The sequence below is a fragment of the Anomalospiza imberbis genome, chromosome 16 (genome assembly GCF_031753505.1).
Source record: "Anomalospiza imberbis isolate Cuckoo-Finch-1a 21T00152 chromosome 16, ASM3175350v1, whole genome shotgun sequence".
Classification (NCBI taxonomy): domain Eukaryota; kingdom Metazoa; phylum Chordata; class Aves; order Passeriformes; family Viduidae; genus Anomalospiza; species Anomalospiza imberbis.
In genome coordinates this window covers 1,043,569-1,069,222 of record NC_089696.1, presented here as the reverse complement: position 1 = coordinate 1,069,222, position 25,654 = coordinate 1,043,569, and the positions used below count along the sequence as shown (strand labels likewise).

Genomic DNA, 25,654 nt, shown 5'->3' with positions numbered 1-25,654 from the left:
CTGGTGCTGGAAGCATCATTTGGGTGTGGGGCTGAATACTGGTTCTGGCAGTGGGTGTGGGACACAGTCACTGGAAGGTGACACTACGCAGTTCCCATGAAGGGCAGCCTGGGCACTGACATTTAGGTGCTGCCCTTTCTTGCTGCCTGTTCCCTGTGAGCAGCTCTGGTCTGGAGCAGCTCCTGACTCAGCAAGGACCAGCCAGCAGTGGTGCTGAGCTCCCTCTGGGGTGCTGAGCTCTCTTGCTTAGGGGGCCAGGCGAGCACAAGCCACAAACACCTGCAGAGGTTTGCAGGGAACAGGGGTTTACAGAGTGCAGGGATTTGCTGGGCACAGATATTTGTAGAACATGGGCTGTCAGGGGACAGCATTTTTCAGGGGACAGGGGTTTTCAGGGGACAGAGGTTTGCAGGGGACAAGGATTTGCAGGGATTTGCAGGGGCAGGACTTCACAGGGAGAAGAAGGTTGCAGGGGACAGGGAATTGCAGGGTGGCTGCAAGCTCCCACCGAGCCAGGCCCCAGGGCTGTGCGCTTGGCTCTTGGCACCAGAGTTCTGGCTCTGTCTGCCTCCTCCCTGACAGTGCCAGGGTTTTTGGGTGGTCACAGGGCTGCGATCACAACCAGCACTGCCTGTTGTGTCGTGGGTACCTGGCACCGGGCTGACCACTCTGCACTTCCCCAGGAACTTTGATCATGACTCGGGGCAGCTTGTCCTGCTCTGTCCTGTCTCCATCAGGTTCCAGTTAAAACCAAATGCCTTCTCCAGCCTAAGCTGCAGAGCCATTTGAGCCCTTCCAAAAATGAAACAAATACCCATGGACTGCAATTCGAATTGCAGCTCAATTAGGGCTTGTTCCCAATGCGATCATAAAACCTCCAGTACGAAAACAAACAACCCAACCAAACCACATCCAAGCCTGACAGCATCCTCTGGAATGCCTTTAAAATAACAAGGAGGGCAGAGGAAGATGAAAGCAGTGTGGCCAGTGGGAAGAAGGCTCTTTGGCCCTGAGGGGCAGCTTGGAGGTGGGCTGAGCAGGTGTGGGGCAGGACAGTTTGGGATGGGGAGAGCACAGGAAGTGACAGCTGTGATGGGGACGGGCTCGATGGGTACCGTGGAGATGTGGGTCAGTGTGGAAGTGATGAGCACGACAGAAATGGGGCAGCCTGGGGCCCAGGGTTGGGCCGTTCACAGGGCAAGGAAGAGGAAGATGTAGAGGTGGTTTGGAGCGTGGTGGTTGTTCTCGGGGAGGCTTCGATGTGTGAGCAGGGCGGGGGGAGCGCGGGGACCCGGCGGCTGGAATGCGTGTCCCGCGTAACCCTGGCTTGCACCGCGTCCAGCCAGTCTGGTGCCGCGGTTCGGGTTTCACGGCGGACTCTAAACCCGGCCATATTTAGCGTGAGCCTCGCTGGCCTGTCAGGGAGGGGAAGCCGCAGCACAACTAATAAAAAAAGCCAAACAAAAACAATGTAATTAAAGAGACTCAGCACTGTGTGTTCCCATAGCAAGAACATTTACCCAAGACTTCCTTGCTCAGATACTTAATGTCAAGCAGCAATTAAAGGCAGGCTGTGTGGCGAGGCAGCGAGAAAGGTTTGCCCTGGCCGGGAGATAGGAGCCCAGGGCTGAGCCTGAGCCGCCCCCCGTGCCCGTGCCGGTGGGGAGGGACCGGCGGCGTTGGGCACTGGGAGATGCCCCAGGGACACGTGCGGGTCACACAGGGATGCTGCATCCCGAGCAGCAGCTCCCGAACCCCTCCAGTCAGAGATGGCCTCAACCTGTAATGCACAGACCCACTCAGCTCCATCCCCACAAAAGTTTGGCAGCGCAGAAGCAGAAAAGTGGATTTGCTGTGGATTTTCTAGGTAGGAACCTCTGGGCAGGACACACAGCAGCTCTTGCTGGGTAAATCCTTGTGAAAACAGTAAAATCAGCAGAACTGGGCTAGGTGTAGAAGCTTCCAGCATCTCCTTCCTGAGCCAGATCTGTGGATGGAGACTGTGTGAGGCTCTGAAATGTTGAATTTCCTCCCTCAAGGGATGGTTTGGGGTGTCTGGAGCCTTGCTGTGCCCACCAGTGCCCCGTTCACTGCAGCCCAAGGTGTTGCTTATGGGCTGTTGGTGTTGGCAGCATCACCTGCCTTGGCTGATGAGCCAGTCATTGTGCCGTGTCCCTCAGCACAGTCCCCAGGGAGAGGTGGCCCCATGCCCTGGCAGTGTGCAGGAGGGTGCCCTGCATGGCACGGCCGGGACAGTAGCACTTTGTGGTGGCAGCCCTGCCTGACAGCAGTCCTGACCCTGATGACAGATGTCACAGGGACACTGCAAATCAAAGTCTGATTTGGGCTGCATTTTAATGGCCGTTGAACCACAAGATCCTTTTGGTCTCACTTTTAGGCAGCGATCAGGAGGTCTAATTTAAAAAATAAAGAAAAGCAAGAAGCAGCAGCATTATTGTGTTGCAGCAGAGTTTGCTCAAGCGTCTCCACTCCCTTCCTCCCAAAGGCACTGCTGGGCCTGCAGCAGTGGGGTGTTTTATGGGACACTGTCAGCAAGTGATCTACTTGGTTGGCTCCAGACCTCTCTCGGAGCCCTGAAGTCTCTGACTTTCCCAAATTCAGCCTGTGATTTAAGTGGGGATGAGACATTTGGGCAAGCTCTTTCGTGCTGTGCCAGGGGACATGGCTGTACCTCAGGAGGACACTGCTGACCCCCAGCTGGCTCTGTGGTGTGGGATCTCATGTGTCCAGCCCCGTGTGAGTCCCTTCTGCCACAACTGAATGAGGACTGGCCCCGGGGGGTGAGGGGGGGTGTCCTTGCCATGTGCTCCCAGTGCAAGTGTTCCTCAAAGGATGCAAAAAAACCTTCTGATTTGGGGAGGAGCCTGGATGGCACAGGGGGAATGCTCGGAGGGGAAGTGCTCCAAGGGGGAATGCTGCTCTTCATCTCCTGGAGAGGTGCAGGGTGCTGGGCACTGCTGGGTATTGCAGCTCTCATCCAGGATGTGCTTTTCATTTGGGTACTGAGCTGCTGGGAGTCAACTTTCCCCTCCAGAGCCCTGTTGTGCCAGGGTGGGCTGTGTGTCCATGGAGGTGTTCTCTGCTACCACAGGCCATGAGCTCCTCGGGCAGCACAGACACACCACAGTGTGCCCGGCCTGGGGACAGCAGGGACCATGTGCTGCCATTGGTGCTCAGGAAGTTCTGCACTGACCCAGGGGCCTGACACCACGCTGAATTCCTCCAGGCATTGGGGTCTAACAGCACTGGGCTTCTGCAGCTCCAACAAAAATGTCGTGGCAGGAGAGCATCTATATAAGTTAGTTGTTATTGCTAAACAAAAGAGGCATGCTCGCTTCAGCTCCACTCAAAACAAAACCCAGCAGGTTTGCCAAGTGGGGAGAAAAGAGAAAAGCTGGAGGAAACACAAACAAACAAACAAACAAAGTCTGCTTTGGTGCCTTTCCCTGGACCCAGGCAAGTGCATTTTCTAGGCACACAGATGTTTCCATGGAGCAGGAGTGTTTTGCTCCATGTCTACATGGCCAAGTCATTGCACAGCACCTAAATGCCTTGGTGGTCTGCACAGGCCAGGGTGGGTAACTGCTGTGCCTGCTGCTCCATGAGCCCTGCTGCCTTGCAGGGATGCTGATCATGGCATTTGCTCCTAGTTCTGAGCATGCTTTTTGGTGGGTTATGAAATCCCACTCTTTGGAAGGGCTCTGCTACTCATGTTCCATTTTTAATCCAGCTTCTATTTTGCCAGTCATGAAAAATTGCTTATGCTTGGGCAAAAAGAGTGGAAAATGCAAACACATCAGCAGCTCCTCTTCATGCTGGACAGAGCACCTCTTGTTCCTGTCCCCCTGGCTGTGGGGGAGCTGCTCTGAGTGTTGGTCTCTGCTGTAGAGTGTTGGTGTCCAAGTGTCCATGGCCATAGTTGTGAATTCCTGCTGCACAGGGGTGAGCACAGCCCTGGGCGTGGGTCAGACCAAGTGTGCTCAGGTGTGGAGAGACCTCTCACACTCAGATTTTTCTCTCAGGAAACACCTGTATGTTGATCTTCCCACTTGATCTCATAAGATCATACAGCCATGGAACAGCTCAGGTTGGAAGGGACCTTAAAGACCATCCAGTTCCACCCCCTGCCATGTCCAGGGACACCTTCCACCATCCCAGGCTGCTCCAAGCCCTGTCCATCCTGGCCTTGGGCACTGCCAGGGATCCAGGAGCAGCCACAGCTGCTCTGGGCACCCTGTGCAAGGGCCTCCCCACCTCCCAGGGAACAATTCCTTCCCAATATCCCATCTATCCCTGCCCTCTGGCAGTGGGAAGCCATTCCCTGTGTCCTGTCCCTCCACCCCTTGTCCCCAGTCCCTCTCCAGCTCTCCTGTAGCCCCTTTAGGCCCTGCAAGGGGCTCTGAGCTCTCCCTGGAGCCTTCTCCTCTCCAGGTGAGCACCCCCAGCTCTCCCAGCCTGGCTCCAGAGCAGAGGGGCTCTAGTCTTTGAAGCATCTCCATGGCCTCCTCTGGACTCATTTTTCTTTGCTGGGGACCCAGGGCTGGAGGCAGCTCTGCAGGTGGGGTCTCTCCTGAGTGGGGCAGAGGGGCAGATTTGCCCCCTTTCCCTGCTGCCCACGCTTGGTGCTGGTCACCTCTTGCTGTGAGCTCCCTGTTGGGGTGAGCTTGGCTGCATTGGGTTGTCTCTCCCTGGTAACTGGTTTTTAGGCTGCTTCTGTCCTTTGCCTGTTCCATCCTTGGCTACCCCTGTGGACTGAATTGGAGCATGGTTCAGGAGAGTATCCCTGGCATCTGTGCTAACACACTACTGACATCCACGTGGCCGTGAGGCTTCAGCAAACTCTGCAAGGGCCCAGTCCCTCTTCTGCTCCCAATACCAACCCTTGTCCTTTGAAAGCCGTCAGCACCTTTCATCCCCCATCCTTCAGGCCCCATTTTTCTCATGCACAGAGCTCTGCTGCTTCCCCGTTAGCTGCATCAGGCTGGGAATGGTGGGAGCAGCTCCCTGGAGTGACGGCCACCCACACTGACCCCAGGCACTGGAGTGTAGAGCTGAGCTCATGTCAGCTGCTGTGCCCGGAGCCTGCCTCTCACTGCCACCTTGGGCAGGCACCCGGGAGCTTTTCCTTCCCGCAGCCAGCCTGGGGGCAGCAGGGACCCGGAGGCTCGGGATGTGGCTGGAAGGTCACTGCCCCAGCAGCAGCGCCGCTGGCACATGAGCTGTTCACAGCAGGCTCCTGGTGCTGAGAGGGCTGTGGGATGGCCACCATGGCCCCCACCAGCCACATCATAGAATCATGGACTCCTCTGGGTTGGAAGGGACCTTAAAGATTGTTTATCTCATCCCACCCCCTGCCATGGGCAGGGACACCTTCCACTATCCCAGGTTGCTCCAAGCCCTGTCCAGCCTGGCCTTGGGCACACTTCCAGCAATCCAGGGGTAGCCACAGATTCTCTGGGCACCCTGTGCCAGGGCCTGCCCACCTTCATGATGAAAAATGTCTTCCTTATGTCTGTCCTGGTGACCTGTGGGCAGGGTGGTCGTTCCCTGCCTGGCCAGGTACCCGCTGGGCTCGGAGTGGGCAGGGCTGTCCCAGCCCGCCCGGGCTCTGGGCTCTGTCCTGGGGCACAGCAGCCGTGTCTGTCAGGGACTGGTTCTCAGCTGGAGACTCGGAGGGGCTACGCCCTTCCACAACACACTCAAAATCAAGGAATTGCAACAATTATTAACACTTTTTACTAGGCCAAGATTTGCAGTGTTGCAAACATTAACATTCAGAGTATCCATAAACCACATTGTGAACTACCCAGTCGATTTGCTTGTGTTTGATGCTGGAGGAAGGGAAAAAATGAAGATGCCTTATGCTCATGCATCCTCATGTGCTTTTTTAAAAAAAGAAAACCATCTCTATTGCACTGGTTTTCTGAGACAGAATCATAGTTAGAATCACTAAGGTTGGAAAAAAAATTTAAGTTCATCAAATGCAACAATTAACCCAGCACTGCCAAGGCCACCACTAAATAATGTCCCCAAATGCCACATCTACACAGCTTTTAAACCCCTGAAGGGATGGTGACTGCACCACTGCCCTGTGCAGCTGTGCCAGTGCCTGACCATCCTTTCAGGGAAGAAGTTTTCCTGATATCCCATCCAAACCTCTCCTGGCAGAACTCAAGGCTGTTTCCCCTGGGAGCAGAGCCCGACCCCCCTGGCTGTCCCCTCCTGTCAGGAGTTGTGCAGAGCCACCACGTCCCCCCGAGCCTCCTTTTCTCCAGGCTGAGCCCCTTTCCCAGCTCCCTCAGCTGCTCCTGGTGCTCCAGCCCCTTCCCAGCTCTGTTCCTTCTCTGGACATGCTCCAGCCCCTCAAGGTTTTTCTTGCCATGAGAGGCCCAGAACTGACCTCAGACACATGTGACCAACTCCAGTTCATCCTTCCACAGAACCTCAGCCTCTTCTATGGAGAGAGTGATGGAGTGTGCTTGTGTGTGGGTTTATGGCACTGCAAACCTGATGTCCACATCACCTCCCTGATGGACACAGACACATCCCCCATGGCCAGAGAGCTGAACTGCTGGGGCAGGCAAAGCAGGCAAAGTCTGCTTGCAGACTGTAGGAAAATAATTAGCAACAAGAACCAATTGTGCCTGAGATAAATTTAGTTTGGCTGCACTGAGACCCTTCAGGCAGAGAAGGTGGGATCTCCTCCCACATCTCCCTGCAGGATGGGGCTTTGCCATGGGTGAGCTGGTGTTGGCTGGTTGGCCCCTGAGGGCAGGACATCTGCAGGTGTTGTTTTCAGCTATCAGTTGCTCCAGGGCAAAGTTTAGCTGTAGATAAATCAAGACCATTTCACTGAGTCCAGATGACTCATAACCACAGGGCAGGAAACTCTTTTATCTTGGGGGCACCTGGTTTAATATACATAGATGTTCACTCCTGAGCCCTGAATAATTTCCATCTCTTTACTTCTCATTAAAAGCAAATCAGAGGAGGGAAAACAATGAGAAATTTCTCTCTGTCTCTGTTTCTGCCATCTCTGAGAGAGCTTCCTCCCAGCTGTGCAGTCTGCCTGCACTGGGTCATTTGCTGTATATTTTAATTGGCAGAACAAATGACTTTCTCTCCAAAGCACCACTCCATTTCAAACCCTGATGCTGCAGGCACGAATGGAGCAGGATCTGTTCCAACAGGGTCTGCTCCAGCTTCTGTAGAGGGAAGAGCATTCTGTGTGGGACAGCATTGTTGCCTCTTTTGAAGAAGGGGAGCCAGAGTGGAATTTACACATCTTGTTGATGAGCCTGCTGAAAGAGCCACCTTCACCTCTGAGCAGCAGCTAGAAGTAGAGAAGAGAGAGAATAACTTGGGCAGCAGGGAACTCTTAAACACAAGAGAAAGGGCAAGGTTTTGCTGGAGAACCTCTCAAGTCAGTTCTCTTTCCTAAATATGCCAGGCAGTGCTTTGCATCTCAGGCTTCTCCTGAGCATCAGAACCTGCCTTTCTGTCTCTTCCTGCCAGAACAGCTCTGCCTGCTTAGGTACAGTTGGCTTTTCTCTCATCTCTGTGCACCAGTGACAGCAGAGCTGTGCTGCTGCTCCACTCCTGTGCCCTGCCCTCTGCAGAGGCTGTGTGTGCTGTGTGTGAGCCCTCAGGAGAGGCTGTGACAGGAGCTACTCCCTGTCCATGATGACACGTGGTGTGCACAGGCTGAGGACACCGTGTCCAGAGCCAGGCGGGTCCTGAAGACCGTAGGACTGTTTTTCCAGCCCTTCCTTGCATTGTGCAGATCTCTTCCACCATGGTGACACACTCCTGGGTGCTGATCCCTTCCTCCCCATCAGAACCAGCAGGACTCTGCTGCTCAAAACTCACCCACTCCCACGTGGCTGCTCAGGAGTATTTTGCCACCTGAAGTGACAAAACACCTGTCTGCTTTTGCAAAGGGGCCTTTGATTGGTGTGGCTGGTGCTCAGTGTCTGATCCATGAAGCCCTGTGTTCAGATAATGTCCATTTCTGGAGCAACCCAGGGCAGCAACTTGACACTGTGACTTGGGCCACACTGGAGACCTCTAAATCCACAGGCTGAAACTGATGAGATGAATGATTGCCAGGAGCCAGCCTTCGCAGCATTTTCCACTCTTAAATATCACAGTAATAAAAGGTAAAACCATTAAAGTCCTTCGGCAGCCTCATCTGAAATGAGAACGACAAAGAGTGCAGAGCAAGGGGTTATTAATATCCTGTCTCACGATGATGGCTTTATAAACATCCTTACCGCAGGCACAGCCTCGCTGGGGTGTTCTGGCATGACCTTCAGCCAAATGCCATGCTTTTATCACACTTGATATTTAACCAATAAAGCAAGAGGAGGAAGACTTTGCCCCTAAATATCTGACCTTATACACCGGGGGATGGGGTCAAAACTGAGAGAAGCTCTGTTAAGTGTATCCCTGCTAAATGCTCCTAAAACTTGATGCTCCTCTCTGGGAGCTGTGCCAGAGCTCCAGCAAGAAGGGGATCAGATGTTTGACGCAGTGGAAACCCTCCATGCCATAGGGGATGACTCATGGGCAAAAGCCCCACACAGCAACAAGGCCACACTCATGCCAAAGCAGGGGATTTTGACTGGTGAGATGAGGTCTTCATGGAGACAGGAGGGTCCTGACTGCAGGGAGAGGAACAGCTCCCACTCTGGAGAGCCCCAGAAAAGACACCAGCTTTCCTTGTGACTGGTAGATCTTGAAAATAAGAATGAAAATCATGTCCCAATGGCAGGGCTTTGGAACTAGATGGTCTTCAAGGTCCCTTCCAATCCAAACCAGTATGCGATTCTATAATCAGAGAGGAGAAAAGATTTTGTAGGTTAATGTATGGAAAAGGTAAGGAGCAGCTGTGAAGCCTGGATCTCTTGGTGAGCAGAAGACTAGGGTTACTGGTCCCTGTCAGGACCTGGCATTGTCTGGATGCCCTTAGACATGGCCCTTAATGTTCCCTGCTCCCACTTCCAGAGAGTGCCCTTTGCTGGAATAACAACTCCAAGAAAAGTCATGTCCCAAAAAGGGCTGAGGGATGGTGGTAAGTGCAGGACACGTGTTCCTGTAGAAGGGTGGGTGTGGAGAGGGTACATGAGGCTATCCCAGGCCAGTGGTGATGGAAGCAATCACCCAGCATGGGTCTGGGGGCTGCCGGACCCTGCAGCCTCCACTGCTCAGGGGGCTGGGCATCCCTGGTGGGGCAGCCCATCTCTGTAGGAGCTGGATGGTGGAGACTGGGCATGTGGAGACATTGCCCTGGTGGGATGGATCCAGACCAGTTGTAGAGCTGAGCAGCCTGAGGTTGCTTTGGGCATCCCAGCTTGTGTCTGGAAGGAAATCTCTTACCTGCAGGGATCATATGAGCCCCTTGGCACCCCTGCAGGGCCAGCAGCAGTGGTGAGGAGGAGGAATAGATCTGCCATAGCTGAAAACAGATGGGTGAGAGCATTGCTGGCGCTGGCATTCACCTTGCAGCCACTCACATTGGTGCTGCTTGGGAGTGCTCTGGCTCTCCGATTCCTGTCTTGGTCCTGACAATGCACATGTGCCTCTGCCTTTCTGGCACATCCTCCATGCCTTATTTCCCTCCTGGCTTTTTCCCAGGTCATCCTCCCCTAAAATGACGCAGCAGATGCGGGACCTGCAGCTGGCGCAGGCCAGGAAGCCACCAGGCCCTTCCTCACCAAACGCGGCCAAGAGGCTCTACCGAAACCTGTCCGGGAAATTCCGCGTGAACTACACCTCCTTTGACGAGGGCAGCCTGGTGGGACGGGGCGAGAAGGAGAAGCTCCGCAAGTCCTACCTGGTCAGTGCCTGCTGGCTCCATCCAGATGGGGACAGAGGGTCCCTGTGTGGGTGGTGCTGGAACCTGGGTGGGAGCACAAGAGTGCGTTAAGTGAAGCTGTAGCAAGTTCACTTGGAGCTGGTCCAGGAGTTTGCTTGGCATCATCCAGATGTGTCTGCAAAGAGCTGATGCTCCCAAGCCCTTGGCATGAGGGCACCCTCTCCCTAATTGGGTTCATGGGGTGTTAGTGAGGGTCCAGGGTATGTGGTGGGATGGAGGAGGGTGCCCTGTGCTCAGCCCAGCTGCATTTCTCCTTTCACCCAGTTCCAGAGCAATGCTGCGCTCTTTGAGGCCGTGGAACTGCAGGATCTTGACAGGGTGCAGGAGATGCTGAAGCACTACAGCCCTGAGGAGCTGGACCTCAACACCCCCAACAGCGAGGGGCTCCTGCCCCTGGACATCGCCATCATGACCAACAACGCTCCCATTGCCAGGGCCCTGCTGCAGGCGGGAGCGAAGGAGAGTCCACACTGTAAGTTGGGACGGGGAGTCGTGCTGTGCCCATCACCTGTGTCTCCAGCGTGGTGCAGTGGAGCACCCCAGGCATTGGATGCAGGTGGGGCGGTGATCACTGGGCAGAGGCAGAGCTTGCCCTAACCACCTTCTCCTCCCTTTCCTCCTGGGCCCGTGGCCATGTGCACCTTCCCACAGTTGTGAGCCTGGAAAGCCGCTCGCTGCACCTCTCCACGCTGGTGCGGGAAGCGGAGCAACGTGTCAACGAGCTGATGGCACAGGTGGTGAACGAGGCGCCCAATGCTGACTGCTCCGAGAAGGAGAAGCAGCTCAAGGCCTGGGAGTGGCGATTCCGGCTTTACAAGCGCATGAAGGCAGGGTTTGAGCATGCCCGTGAGTGACCACAGGAGGGCTGGGGGGCTGTCCCTGCTCCAGGGGAAGGAGTGGGGCTGTGCGTGGCACCAGCATCCATCACCTGTACCCTGTGACCAGAACTTGCAGTGTGGGTGCATGGTGGGGAGACTATGTTCCATCAGGGAATATGTCCCTGGGTCCGGGGCGGGGCCCAAGAGGGACACGGGGAGGTTCAGAGCGACCGTCATTGCTGTAGCAGTTTCTGCACTCTCTGTCCCCAGGAGTGCCGGATGCCCCCAGCAGCGTCCACCTCTCTGTGGCCAGCAGCTCCTCATTGCAGGTGACCTTCTGGGAGCCCCTGAGTGTCAACTCAGCTGTTGTCACCAAGTACAAAGGTAAGGATGAGGATCCCTGCAGCAGGGCAGGGTCACACAGCCACAGCAGGTGCCTTGTACCCTGTGTCAACACAACACAGCCATGGCCAGTGCTGCCCAGCCCCAGTGAGGCCACTTTTATACTGGAGGACAGAGGAAGCCACAGCTGCTGGACAGCCTGGCCACCATCCAGATGCTCTGAGCTAGACCAAACATCATCCTGCACCAAGGCAAAATTTGGAATGTCACTTGTTGGCTGTCCCCTCATCCTGCACACTGGGAATACTTTGTTGTTATGCACGCCTCAACCACTTAAACCAGATCTTTTTGGCTTCTGGAAGAATTTCTTCCACCCCCCACTTCTGGGCCACCAATTAAAGGTGCTGACCCCATCTTATGTGGCTTGGTGACGTCAGCAGCTCCCCATGACCTTCCCCCCACTATGAATCACCTTTTCCATGCCTGCCCTCCGCTGCCTCCATCTCCTGTGCTGTCTGCAGTCCCCCTGCAGCTGCTGTCTGTGACATGCTGCCCCAGCCCTGGTGGCCTGTCCCCACTCCAGGGCCTCATGGCACCTTGGGGTCTCTCTCCTTGCAGTGGAATGGAGCTGCTCCCCCACCTTCTCACCACTGCTGGGAGAAGCCGTGATCGACAAGCTGAAGGACCTGCACTTCTCCATCCAGGGGCTGGTGTCCGTGAGTGCCGGGGGTGCCCACAGCCGGCAGGGCTCGGAAGGGAGAGCCCACAGCTGGGAAAGGCCACAGGCCATAGTGCAGCCCATGAGGAGGGGATCAGGCTGCCCAGGGCAGTGGTGGAGTCATCATCCCTGGAAATGTTCAAAAGACGTGTATTTGCTATTTCGGGACATGGTTTAGTGATGGCCTTGGCAATGGCTGGACTCGGTGATCTTCGACGCCTTTTCCAACCTTAATGGTTCTTTGTTTCTATGATGGTTCTGAGCAGGAACTATAGGATTGTGCCACACTGCATGCCATGGGCACAGCCTGGGCAGAGCTGAGAGTGTGGGGCTGGGAGAAGCATCTGTCTGTCCCCCCATGGCTGCAGCCACTGACAGAAGAACCTCCCTGACAGGGTGCCTGGGGACTGGGCAGTGACAGGCAGAATGGGCCCATTCACCCAATGCCTGATTTACCCTCTGTCCCCTCCCCACTCCTGTCTCCACCCAGGCTCTTCCTGGGCAGCAAATCAGTGGCTCAGTCCTCTGCTACCTGCACAGTCCAACCCCTCGCCCCAGCCCTGATGTCACCGAGAGGAGGGACCAGCTCCATCTTCATCTTTGGGAGCTCGGCAAGGTCATGGCTGGTGGGACTGTGGCTCCTTGCTCTTTTATCTCCCTGAGAACCACAAGAGCCATGCCTGGGCCGACACTGGGGACACAGGGACTGCGGTGGGATGGAGCTCAGGATGGGAGCACGGGCAGATGCTGGGATAAATGGGCTCACCCTTAGCCGGGGTGCAGTGATTTGAGGAGCAGAGAACCCCCTTGGTGAGGTGAGAGGGGCTTAGGCCCAGCAGCAGTTCCAAGCCCAGGAGCGCTGTCAGGGTGGGAGCTGCCCGCAGTGTGGCAGGAGGGGCTCAAGCGGCGGCTGGAGCAGCATCGCTGCAAGGAACGGCTCCAAGCCCATCAATCACCCTCTCAGAGCTGCTTCATAGGCTCCTGTCGCCTTCATGAGTGCCTGGAGGCCTGGCAACATCTGGCAGCTTGACTGGGCTTTAATCAGAGACTTTAATCACTGTCACTGTGCTACAAGCCCTTGACAGTGCTGGGCCAGCTCCCTGTCTCCAGGGGCTGGATCCTTACATGTCCCAGGGGATCACCAGCACCCCAATCCACAGAAGCACTGAGTCTTTCAGGCTGGAGCACCTCTGACAAGGGGCATTTGCAATGTCCAGTCCTGCCTCTGTGTGCCCCAAACCCACCCAGCAGGGGCACAGGGATTCTCTAGTGCCTTATAACAAGGACTTTGTACAGGGGGGGAAGTGAGAGCCAGTGACCCAGGCTGTGGGCTCCTAGCTGAGCGCTCCTCATGGTGTACTGGAGCAGTGGGCTGGGGGGAATGCTCCTTGCCTCACCTGCCAAGCCGGGAGAGGTGGGGCCGTGCTGAGTGTGCTGCTCTCCTCGCAGGGCACGGCGTACCACGTCCGCGTGTCTGCCTACAACATGAAGGGCTGGGGTCCCCCGCAAGCCTCCACGCCCCCCTTCGCCATCCCTTCCAGTGAGTACCCCTGGGAACACTCCCACAATGCTGGGGGGGGACAGGACAGCTCCCTGTGCCATCCAGAGGTCCCTCTCACTGCTGGGATGGGAGCGAGTGGAGCCAGGGGCAGAAGCAGAATTTGGAGTCTCAGGCCAGGCAGGGAGGCTGTGCCTGGGGTTCTGGGATGCTGCCTCCAGCCAACAAGTGCTTTGCCAAAGAGTGAGTTTTCAGCCTTGAATTACCCTTGCTGCCTGGGAAAGGCTGAGCCATTTCAGGCCACCTGGATCAGCTCATCCCATGGAGGAAGCTATTAGGTGGCAAAGAGCCAGGACTCAAAGTGGTCCTGGGTGGCAGTGGCCTCCCACTCTGTGCCACCACATGGTCTCTCCCATCCAGCCCAGACCCAAGGACCTGCATTCCCCAGCATGGAGCTGGGATGGGGGACATGAGCCCCAACAGAGACCAGCTCTGGGCTGTTAGCACTCTCCTCCCCATGCTGGCCCCAGGAAAAGTGTCAGGAAACAGCCACCCAATGTCATACAAGGCACCCCGGGGTGCTGGGTGGAGAAGGGCCGGGAGGACTGAGCTGGAAGGAGCAGCCCAAAGGTGAAGCTCAGGACTAAGGCGGCTCCAGAATGGCCTCTGCCACTTGTCACCAGTCCCAAAACAGGTGCCTGTGTGGTGTCCCATGGGACTGGTGCTGTGTGTGTGAGTAAGGAACAGCCCCATGGAAGGCTGAGCTCGTCCCAAGGGTCAGGCCATGGAAGCCCATCCTGTCCCACCATGCTGCAGGCACCCAGGGAGCAGGGCTGCTGCTCCTGGGAGCAGTGAGGGCACTGGGAACAGGTGGAGGTGAGCAGTAATGGGTCAGAGATGTGCAGCACCATGCACAGCTCTGGCTGCAGATCGACAGAGCACCAAAATCACCAAAAATCCATTTGCATGTCTAGGAATGCACATAGCAAGGGCACAGCAGTCTACTACCGTGGCTTTGTCTTGTCCCTGTCATATTTGCACCCACTTTAAAGCCCATTTGCCACCTCACACAGGTCACATTCCCTGTGACCAAGATCCAGGTGGCAGCAATTGAGTGTAGCTGAAGGGAATCAGACAGGAGTGGGGTTTATTTATTTTTATTACCAGTAATATTTCTCCCTTCAGTAGAGATCCTTCCCTGGCCCAGCAGAATATAGTCAGGCACCTCCCTGGGTGTTTTTAAAGGTACTAAAAATAGCGGCAAGTTCTAGCCAAAGTTAACAGAGCTGAACTTTCCATGGAAAACAGCAGCGGGCAGGACATGGGGTGTTTAAAGCAATTAATATAAAGTTGAGGGAGAAGAGCCAGCAGGTCCCCAGCTCTGCTCATGGTCCTGCTGCTGGCCCACAGCGGGTGGAGCTGGCGGGAGTTTATTTATGTGCTTGTCGAGGTAAACCCAGCTTCCAGCACTCATCTGGAGTAACTGGGGAAGACCTGGAGGAAGAGACTGGAAAGAATTTTATTTTTTAAGGCCAGTGAAGTGCAGCAGCAACAGACAGACCTTGTTCCTTCCCCCTGGTGTGTCCCTGCCACGCTGTGGGGAGGCGGGTGGCCACGGGGTGCTGTGCAGAGCTGGGTGTTCCTGGGAAGAGTGGCACAAAGCTGGGGATCTCCCAGCCCACCCAGAAGTGCCCGGCACCCACAACTGCTGCCATGCTGTGGTGTGGGGGGGACACCCAGATGATGTGGGAGGAGGGGATGGAAACCCTTTTTGCCCCAGGCAAAGGGGTGCTGGGGTGATGCTGGTTTGTCCCCACAGACTGGAGGGAGTATGACGGCCGGGCGCCACGGCGGAGGGGACAGGCTGAAGCTCTGGACCATCTCCTGGGCCAGGTGAAGACCGTCCACCAGCACTGCATTTGCCACGGTGAGCCCACAGCACAGTGCTCCAGGGAGGCTGAGGCAGGGGCAGCTGAGTCCCCAGGGTTGTGGTGTGATCCACAGAGCTGGGGTGGTGCAGGAACAGGTCTGTGCCATGGATGAGAAGAGCAGGGAGACAGGTCAGGCAGTGGAGACCTCACTGCCAATGCTCAAGCAGTGGAGACCTCAGCCTTCCCAATGGGTTGGTATCAGTTCTTCATCTCCTGCTGCAGCACCCTCTGCTCTCTGCTCCACAGAGCCCTGCAAGAACCAGCCCCAGAGCAGAAAGCATTCAGTCTCCAAGAGCCTCAAGCACCTCTTCCACCCTGGCAGCAAGTTTCTCAAGACACTGAAGCGGTGAGAGGCTGGTGCACGGGGTTGGTGAGAACCCCTGTCCCAGCAGGGCTGCAGAGCTGCCCATCCTGAGAGCTGTGCCTGCACACTGGGGGCTGGGGGTGCTCAGAGGAGGGTCTGCACCGGGAGTGAGCTGGTGCTGTCCGTGGAGATGAGTCCCATGGCCCAGAGATCAGAGGTTCTCTTGGTGTCTCCATTTAGACTGGCCAAGCTGTGCTGGTGCCCAGATCCCTGCATCACCTCTGGGGCTCACCTGGCACTCCAACTTGTCCAGACCCAGAGTGTCCCCTGCACAGCCTGGCCCATCTCTGTCCCGTGCGCTGCAGGGTCATGGGCCGTGGTATCTGCTGGGACACGTTGGGTTCCCGTACCAGCCACAAGCCTCTTCTGCCACGGGCTGTTGGAGAGAAGTGGGGACCTGGGGCAGGGCATCTCCTCTTCCCTCAGGAAAGACACCCTTTGGGAGATGGAGCTGGCAGCTGGGGGTGGCACTGAAGTCTGTCTTCGCTCCCATGCAGGGGCCTCTACCTGACAGCCATCTTCTACAAGGACGACAACATCCTGGTGACCCACGAAGACCAGATCCCCGTGGTGGAGATTGATGACACCTACTCCTGCCTGCTCATGCAGGATTTCCTCTGGCTCACCAAGGTGGGTGGCTGAGGGACCCTGCGCTTGGGCAGAGGGCCAGGAGTACCAAGGTGACCCAGGCAGGCATCAGGCAACACTTCTGCCTCTCCGGTCCGGACACTGGGGCTTGGCAGTGCAGGCAGCCCGTGGACTTGCTTCTTGCTGGGGTTCAGCATGGACCAGGAAACTTCCAGGGAATGGCATTTCATCCCAACCCCTAGAGGCCCAAAGATGGGTGACAGACCAGAGCCTCACTGGGCAGGCTGTGTGCCAGGGTGGGTGGGCACTGCCTCTCCACAGGGATGTCAGTGGCTGTTGAACTGTTTCCCCTCAGCATCCTGCCAAGGCATCTCTGCCTCTGCTGTAGGATGCACAGGGAGCTGCTGGCAGCTTCTCTGATGTCAGCAGACTTAAGGAAAGGGCATGTGGGCAGCTCAGGGTCAAAATAATTTGCTGGGTGATCCTTATCTACTGATGGAGAGTGCTTTCTTCTCCCTCCCCACCTTGGCCAACTTGTATTCAAACTTAAGGTTTCAGTCCTAGATGAAGATAGATGTCTGAGTGGACATGGCTCAGGGCTGCCCTCGGGTACAGACTCTGGAGGCATCTCAGTGCCTGTGGCACAGGGGTTTATTTGCACCCCTGCTGAGAGGTGCTGCATGCCCATGCACATTCCTAACCTGACTCAGAGAGGCAAACAGTTTCCCCAAAACCCTGGTGTGACCCAGCTGCAGCTGCAGTAACACTCTTCGGTGTGTGCAGGTGTCATGTATGTGGGACGAGATTCTGTGGCTGCGGCAGTGTGTCACCGTGTCCCAGTCCTCCTGCTCCTGCATCCTGCAGACGCGCTTCAAGATGCTGCTGGCCATCTCGCAGATGCAGGTGAGGGTCAGCCTGGGCAGGGATCAAACACTTTAAGTGAGATGCTGTGGGCTGAGCTCCCTTGGGAGCAGCATGCAGATGTACCACAGTCAGGATAAACCCAGGATCTGCTGGCCATGACTTGTGTGTCCCTGCCTCGTCCTCCCTGGCAGGACTCCAGCCATGGGACAGTGAGGTGTCGGGTGTCATGGCACTCTCCTGCAGAGGGGCTGGAGACTATCAGGGTGCTTTTCTGGGCAGACTGGTTTCCAGCAGGCAGCTGCAGGCACATCTCAGCTGCCCAGACCCACCGTGCCTCCGGGATGTCCCCTGACCCTCTGCTTTCTCCTGCCTTCCCACCCTGTCGCACAGGGGCTGCTGGGCATCCAGGACCTGGGGCAGGTCTTCTTTGAGCCCATCAAAGACAAACAGGGCAACATCCTCATCGTCACCCTGAAGGAGGTGAAGACCAACCAGACCTTCGAGAGCGTCCGCTGGGTCCCCATTTGCAAGCTGCAGACCAGCCGCAAGTCCGTGTCCTCCCCCGAGGAGCCCACTGCTCTGGACACGCTGCTCATCTCCGTCCAGGTGTGTGCTGGGGCAAGGATGGCAGTGGGCTCCCCTGGAAACACCAGTGCTCCCTGCTCCCCCTCGGCCTGGAAAGGTCACAGCAGAGGGGGAGCAGAGCCCAGCCAGCCTCCAAAAGTCCTGTTGTTTCAAGAGGAGGCATCAAGTTGGTGCCAGATGCAACCTGGCAGCACCGGCTTGTCTTCCTGTGCCGCTCCCCTTCTCCAGCTGGACTGGCTGTGCTGCAGCATCAGCCTTGCTGTGAGGACTTGCTCAGTCCAGCAGTGCTTTGTTCCCAGGACAAGCTGGCTTATCACCAGCGGAGCAGCCATGCCCTCTCCCCGGGCCTCTACCTGGGCTACTTGAAGCTGTGCAGTGCCGTGGATCAGATCCGAGTGCTGGTGCCAGAGCAGCTCCCCAACATCCTGTGCCACGTCAAGATTCGCTCCAACCCCAACATCTCCAGGTGGGATTTGCAGGGCTGCTCAGCCAGGGCTGCTCTGTCCCACCCAGGCTAACCGCATCCATCACCTCCTGCTTCAGCAGCAGCATAATATTCCCTCTTGTCCCTGCCATGCAGTGCTCTCAGGCACAGGGTGGGGTTGTTAGGGTGTCCTGTGTGGGGTCAGGGCTGAACTTGACAGTGCGTGTGGGTCCCATACAGCTCAGTATATTCTGTGATCTGATTCAGCCTAGAGCAAATCAAGTTCCCTGTCTACCTCCACCTCTCCCATACCTCTGGGGATGCTGCACTGTCTGGGAGAGGAACAGCCAAGCAAACACAGCTCTCAGAGAAATTGTGTCCACGTCCACACGAACTGTTCCCTCCTTCACCTGTCTGTCTCTGGCCTTCTGCAGGGAGGAGTGGGAGTGGCTGCAGAAGATGGCCAGCATGGAGGAGCCTGTTCCCACAGAGCCAGAGACTGACAGATCCCAGAACCCCTTGTTTCAGGAGCTCCAAGTGGCCATCAAGGAACTGATGACCCTGGTGAACATCCCATTTCAAGAGGTAGAGGCTGGAGCCAAGGTCTGGGCAGAGGGAGGGGATGGGGCTGTGAGCACAGTGCTGGTGGTTGCAGCAGGTGGGGAACTGCATGGCTGGCCCTCCTTGTGGGGCTGGAGCACCCAGGTTTTAGTGCTGTGCAAGCAGAAGGTGAGTGGTGAGTCTGCCCTGCCCAGGGACAGTGTCCACAGGAGCTGTTTGTCCTTCCCACACTGTACCCCAAAGCAACAAGGGCAGATCTGGGTTTGTTACTGCTGCCAATGGTTTGGTCCTGGGCAGCACGAGACCAGCCCAACTCTGCCCCTCCAAAGCAGGCTGGTCCCTGGCCAGTGCTGGGCTGGAGCTTCAGCCCCTGGGGCCAGACTGCATGGGGAAAAACCTTCTTCCACCATGCCAAGTATCTGCTGGGAAACAACCCAGCAGCCCCAGTGACAGGTATGTGCTTCTGGCTGGGTAGCTGGGAGGGCACCTCCCTGCTCATCGCTGAGCCATCACTGGTGACACGTTTTCAACACCCTGCCACGGTGACTTTGACCAGAAGTTTCAAAAACTTTAGGAAAAATTAGAGAAGAAGTGATGAGATTATGCAGATTATGCCAGAAGCAAGGGGCCTCTGGTTGTGTGCTGAAGCTGCAGTGGCCCCTGGCTGCAGGTGGTCCCTGAGGACTAATTGTGCAGGAGGACTGGGCAGAGGCCCCACCAGGTGATGTGTGCAGCTGTTACCTGCACTGTCTTCTTGCAGGCCAAAGACTTCCGTTTGTACAGCCAAGAGGTGCTGGACTTTGGGGATCAGGTCTCCTTCCTGCTGCTGCTGCCTCCATCAGATGATGTCTGCACTGCTCCAGGCCAGAACAACCCCTATACCCCTCGCTCTGGCTTCCTCACACTGCCGCTGCAGATCTTCGAGCTGGGTGAGGAGAAGGAATGCCAAAACTCAACTCTGCTGATCCCCTTGTCCTCTGAGGCCTCCTGAGAGCTGGGCTGGGCAGTGGTGTGCCTAGACTTCCCTCACTCCCTGGGGAGGAGGGATGGAGGGGTGTACTGAGGGCTGTCCAGGTGGACTAATGGACAGTGTTGCCTCCTCATCTCGGGTGATAGGAAGGAGGCTGTAGGGCATCCACAGCATGGGACCTCACGTTTTTCATCCCCTCCCCTCTTGTTTCCTCTCCCAGTCCACTTCTTCACGTACAACCGGGAGTTCATCACACAGTACTGCCAGGTGTCCGCCCTGCTGGAGCTGGAGTCACTCCTCTCCCAGCAGAGCCTCAGGGAGGCTTTCTCCGATGCCGAGCTCTCCACCGCCAAGCAGAGGCACCAGCAGGTTCAGGACTACATCCAGGTATGGCGTGGGAGCCAGGCTCGACAGTGCCCCTAACCTGCCAGGACTCAGGCAGCAGCATCTGCATCTGGGCTGTTCCCTGGTCTTGGCCTCAGGGGATTTCTCTGATGTGGCTGATTGGCAGCTGCAGGCTGGTCTTTCATAGATTCATAGAATAGTTTGAGTTAGAACAGACATTAAACCTCATCCAGTTCCACCTTCCACTATCCCAGGTTGCTCCAAGCCATGTCCAACCTGGCCTTGGACACTGCCAGGGATCCAGGGGCAGGCACAGCTTCTCTGGGCAATCTGTGCCAGGGCCTCAGCACCCTCACAGCCAAGAATTCCTTTCCAATTTCCCATCTAACCCTGCCCTCTGGCAGTGGGAAGCCATTCACCCTTGTCCTGTCCATCCAGGCCCTTGTCCCCTCCCTCCATGTCCCAAGTCCCTCTCCAGCTCTCCCTGGAGCCCCTTTAGGCTCTGAGGTGTCCCTGGAGCCTCCTCTTCTCCAGGCTGCAGTTGCTTTATCAAGCAACTTCTTACTGCAATGATCACATTAAAAATCCCAGGGAGAGACACAAAGTGCACATGCCCTGCTTGCTAGGAAAAGGCCTGCAAGTGCATTTTAGGATGGACTTGCAAAAGAGCATCCCACACTACCCCTGTCCCCAGCACCCCTGCTGAACCAGCAGCTGTGTCCTCCTCCTACCTGAGAGCACTTCCTTTGCGTTTCCTGGCCCAGGGATTCCCCCAAAGCTCTGGAGAGACGTGTGTGTACAGACTCCATGTTTTGCCATGGGACTTTCTTGTTGCTGTCGTTTGCTGTGTGAAAGGGCTCCTCCATTTCCTCTGTTGGCAGCAAATGGAGGAGATCTGGCGAGAGATGCGCTGGATCATGGATGTCCTGCAGCACGCCCGCTACAAGCAGCCCTCCTGTGGGATCTCTCTCAGCGGCTTCCTCAGCGAGGCCGGGGGGACAGTGAAGGAGAAAATCCGATCCTCCTCATCCCACATTGACTACCTTCCATCCCCAGTGCTCTCACCAGAGACCAGCCGCAAGCTTAACTCTGGTAAGGACCCGGCTGTGCAGGGGCTGCCCGTGCTCGGTGGGTCGTGGGGGCTGGAGCCGGGTCCGTGCAGGGCAGTCGGTCTCAGCCGGGGCGGGACCCGCCCTGCCTGTGCCGTGGGCAGCTCAGGTGTGCGACAAGGGGGTAAACTCAGAGGCCTCCCTGGATTCCACCTCAGCGGGGTTTGTCCACACTCAGGCTGAGCCGCTCTTTTTTTCTCTCACCCCTTGCAGACTCTCACGGCCTGTCGGACGAGGAGGGCTCCTCGGAGGTGTTCCTGGCCACCGACAGCGACTACGACTCCAGCCAGGCGCAGAGCCCGAAGGAACTCGACCTGGTGTACTCCACCTCGGGGCCCGAGTGCTGCAGCCGGAGGGTGGCCCGCACCCTGCGGGACAGTGCCCCAGACGTCCTGCAGAGCCACGAGCTCAAGACCCCACCCCCAGTGCCGCCACCGCCAGAGGAGCCCCGGCCACCGCCCAAGCTCTATGACAGTGACTTTGTCCTGCCCAGCCGGCAGATCGAGCTGCTGCGCATCACGGAGAAGCGACAGGCATACTGCGTTCGGACCAGCAGCCTGGACTTCCCCAAGCCCCACTTCCCCGCTCCGAGAAAGTCCTGCCCCGGCTCCGTGGACAGCTCCCCGGCCGAGAGCAGGACCACGGGCCACTGCGGCCAGCTCAGGCTGGGGACTGGCTCGACACCCAGCCCCGAGCGCCGCCAGGGCGGCCAGGGCTCCGAGCCTGACTGCCGGACGTGCTCAGATGAGCGGACTCAGGACTTGACAGAGCAGCAGCCAGAGCAGCCTGGGGGCTTGGCCGACCAAGGGAAGAAGCCGGGCTCTGTCACCTTGAGGGTCTGCCCTCAGTACGAAACGGGACTCTCCAAAGAGACCAGTGTCAAGGTACCAGAGCCTATAATGGGTGGCGCAGTGGCTCTGCTGTGCCCGGAGGGACAGGGCTGGCAGGATGGGGACAGAGACAGCAGGGCTCATGTGTCCCACTCCTGGCACTGCCCTCCCCATCCTCCACCGTCCCGGGGTGAGGTCCCCTGGAGACCCGCAGCACTCCTGCCCTGACTCCGTCTGTCCCTGCTGTAGATGAGGCTGCTGGTAGGACAGGGTGTCTCTGCAGGAGCGATGGCTACTGCTGCTGAAGGGGTGAGCCAGGGCCACACGTAGCGAATGCTGGGGACAAGGCAGTGGGGCTGAAGTTCAGTTCTTAGTCTGTGGTTCAGCAGGTGACAGGAGGTTGGTGCCACCCAGAGTGGGCAGGCAGAGCAAAGGACATTTTTTTGTTTGTTTTTGGTTTTTTTTTTTTGGTCTTTTTTTTTGTTGTTTTGTTTAAAATAAAGAGAGAAGAAAAACCTGACTGTTCTAATAGGGGGGAAACAACCAAAATAGTAGATGAGTGTATTAGCAGAAATCCAAATCTTCCTTGATATATCTGAGCTACTGATATAATAACTGAATCCATTGTTTAAGATGGTGTCCTTGCCACATCCTTGCCACGTCCTGGAGTTCAAACATAGCATCCTTCCAGGCCAAAATTCAGCTGTCACCCCTCCCCTGGCCATGCTTCTCCTACAGCCTCCTCTTCCCAGGTGTGTGGTCTCTGCTCCAGCTTTCCCCATTAGGGAGGGGAGAGCAGGAGCCTTTTGTCTCCAGCCTGTGGCAACTCCAGTGGTAGAGCCCACTCCAGTTCCAGCTGGCACAGCAGGCAGAGCTCCTTCCATGCTCCTTCAGACTGTGCTGGAGCAGCTGTGTGACCTGACTCCTCTCCATGAGGGCTTTGCTGCCAAGAGCTGGCCCCACCAGCTCTGATCACTCACACCTGCCCCAGGTGGGGTCCCCCATAGAGGACCATCCCCCAGGATGCACATCTTGGGCAGGTCCCCCTCTGGCTTTGTGGCTTCCTTTGGTCCCAGCCATGGAGATCCTTCCCCTATTGAAATTTCCTTTCCAAGACATTCCTGGTGCCCAGGACTGAGGATGATGGAGCAGAAAATCATTAAATCATGGACTGGTATGGGTTGAAAGCAACCCTAAAGTAATGGCAGAGGAAGAACAGCACCAACAGGCTGATTGGTTTATTGCTGGGGAGGTTTGATAGCCAGTGTCTCTGCATCCAGCCAGGACATCCTAGCCGAGACAACTGTGCCTCGCTGGATTATTTTCCATTTGAGGAATGCCCATAGATTTCTATGGAACTGAAGCGTAGCCCTCAGGTTCTTGGCGGGCTGCCCATGTGGCTTTTGAAGTTGCAAAGCTTTGGACACGCCTGCTTGCAAGCATTTTACGATGTTCTCCTCGAAGAAAGGCGAGTTCAAAGGCACGGCTCCTTGGCTGGTGTAAATCAGCTGAGCCCTGCCACAGCTGTTCAGGGCTGGAAGTGCTCACGTGGGCCCAGGGCTGGGACCACCCTGCCGAGGCAGCACTCCTGGCGCTCCACAAGCCCTCACAGATGTGCCAAAGGAAACGTTGCCTTGCCTGGGCGAGGATGGATGTCCTGCCTTTGAGCCTTTGAAGCCAATCAGTGGCTCCTGGTGTTAGCAGCCAGGGTCCTGATGAGCTCATTTTCTTGACAGGATTTGGGATTCACAGGGTTGTCCCCAGGGAAGCAGAGGGCAAGGGCAGCTGTTGGTGGGAGAACTCCAAGCTTGTGTAAGGATGAAATTTACTGCCCTGTTCCAAAGAGGTTTCAGTTGTAGTTTGGCAGAGCTGTTGTAGTCCAGCTGGTCTGAGGGTACCATGGTACCAGGAGCAGGGCAGAGACTGTCCCTCTCCAGCTCCAGGTGATGAGATAGTGGGGCAGCCTCAGCAGAGATGTAGGTGGCACATGCAAGGGTTGAGTGGCAAGGGCTTGGAGACAGGAGTGGAGGCAGGAGAATTGTCCATAAGTTTGGGCCGTGGCATGCTAGGGCACCCCTTGGGCATTCCTTGGGCATGCTGTGCCCATGGCTCTGTGCCAGGCTGCTGCCACCTGCTCACAGGCACCACTTGGCAGCTGTTCCTCCACCCTCACCATTCCTCCACGCCGTTTGCTGCCTCTGGTCCCTGTTCCTCCTCATTCCTCCCCCTTACCATCCATCTCTCTCATCTCTCCCATCTCTCCACAGCTGCACATCACCAGCCAGACGCCTGCCAGGGAGGTGGTGAAGCTGGTGGTGCTGGAGATGAACGACATCTCGCGGGACGTGCTGGGCAGCTTGGCCGCCGTCTGCTACGGCGAGGATCAGCTGGAGCACTTCGGACTGGTGTTCGCTGCCAACGAGAGCGAGCGGTGGCTCCCCGATGACTTCCTGCCTCTGTCCCTGCACACCAGCCAGCCTGAGGGGCGGTTCTACGTCCGCATCAAGGAGACATCCCCTCTGGTGCTGCAGTACGGGCCAGCGACCACCGTATGAGAGGAGGAGAGCCGGCGGGACTGAGCGGAGACCTCGGCTTCCAGTGAGCAGACAGCTCGTCTCTGATGCTTCCTTCTTCCACAGACACCCTCTCATCAGGCGTCCGCGGGGTGGAATGGGATCATACTGGGTTGTGTGTTATTTGTTTGTGCTATTTTTTAAATTTTTTTTTTTTTTTTTAACCAAAGAGACATCGAGACTCAGTTTTTCTGACTGGAGAAGAGGAGGGTGGAGTCCAGAGACCTCAGAGCTCAGGAGGAATCTCTGCGGGAATGGAATTTTTGAAAGTAAACATTTTTAAGGAGAAACAGGGGTGAGAGAGAGAGAGGAAAAATATTACAAGAAGAAGCAGCAATACTTTTTTTTTTCCCTTTTTTTTCTGAAAAACCTTGTTTGGGATTCACTGAAGGCAAAACCATGAAGATTGCTAGGGAGGGCTGTGGTGTCAGTGAGGAGAGGGCAGGAGCCACAAAAACAACCCTGGGAAGGGGGTTTTCCTATCTGCCCTCCTTTCACTGCACCTGGAGAAATGATTCTTGCACAAAGTTCTTGGAACAAAATTATGTTAGTATTTTTATTCTGAAAAAAGTCAATAATCATTGTGCTAGAGCCACTGGAGTTGGGTAAAGGTGAAGACCCTTTGACTTGTGTCCAAGACTAAAGGAACCCATGCAGCCAGCCCCCTGCACTCACAGACGTGTCAATACCACACTAGAGATTTGCTATAGGGCATCTCCTGCAACCCCCTGGCCTTCCCTGTCCCCCTGGGTGCTGTTTTGTTCTGGTGATTGTGCTTCTCTAGTACGTCCTACAGCATGACATTTTGTTAGCCACTAGGTCTCCTGTTAACAAGGTTACTTTTCTGATCTCCTGTGGTCCATAGTAAAGACGGCTGCTGCTGACTGCATATCACTTGTCCTTCTTGTGGCTGGGTGTGTAGCATTCCATCATCCATCTCCCAAACCAGCTCTGATTCCAAGGGCTGGGCTCCTCTTCTCCAGGAGTGTTTAGTGGGATGCTTTCCATGCTGTGCAGCATTACATTAACACACAAATCACATGTGTGGGAGCAAAGTACTAGCCAAAAATGCTCTTCTGCGATTTGTTGCTCTGTAAGGCAGCAAGATAAACTTGGGCATGCCAAGGCATCACCTCCATGGGCTGGTGAAACCCCAGAGCTGTAGGGCTGGATGCCTAGGTCAAGTCCTGCAGCCTCCACTGAGGGAAGAACACCTGGAGAGGAGCAGGGATGGCA

The 25,654-nt window shown here is 56.3% G+C and overlaps 1 protein-coding gene across 1 annotated transcript in view; it reads left to right on the top strand.

Moving 5' to 3' along the window:
- Nucleotides 1-25,307, top strand: part of LOC137483411 (ankyrin repeat and fibronectin type-III domain-containing protein 1-like) — a 192,250-nt gene extending 166,943 nt beyond the window's left edge. Inside the window, exons 6-23 of the mRNA XM_068206435.1 lie at nt 9,658-9,859; nt 10,163-10,370; nt 10,550-10,744; nt 10,987-11,100; nt 11,677-11,774; nt 13,226-13,316; nt 15,094-15,201; nt 15,452-15,551; nt 16,067-16,199; nt 16,941-17,060; nt 17,412-17,627; nt 17,906-18,072; nt 18,465-18,615; nt 19,352-19,520; nt 19,782-19,948; nt 20,788-20,998; nt 21,229-21,899; nt 24,113-25,307. Coding sequence (XP_068062536.1) covers nt 9,658-9,859; nt 10,163-10,370; nt 10,550-10,744; nt 10,987-11,100; nt 11,677-11,774; nt 13,226-13,316; nt 15,094-15,201; nt 15,452-15,551; nt 16,067-16,199; nt 16,941-17,060; nt 17,412-17,627; nt 17,906-18,072; nt 18,465-18,615; nt 19,352-19,520; nt 19,782-19,948; nt 20,788-20,998; nt 21,229-21,899; nt 24,113-24,400 — 3,409 coding nt within the window. The 3' untranslated portion in view covers nt 24,401-25,307. The remainder of the gene's footprint in view (nt 1-9,657; nt 9,860-10,162; nt 10,371-10,549; nt 10,745-10,986; nt 11,101-11,676; nt 11,775-13,225; nt 13,317-15,093; nt 15,202-15,451; nt 15,552-16,066; nt 16,200-16,940; nt 17,061-17,411; nt 17,628-17,905; nt 18,073-18,464; nt 18,616-19,351; nt 19,521-19,781; nt 19,949-20,787; nt 20,999-21,228; nt 21,900-24,112) is intronic.
- Nucleotides 25,308-25,654: the final 347 nt, after the last annotated feature.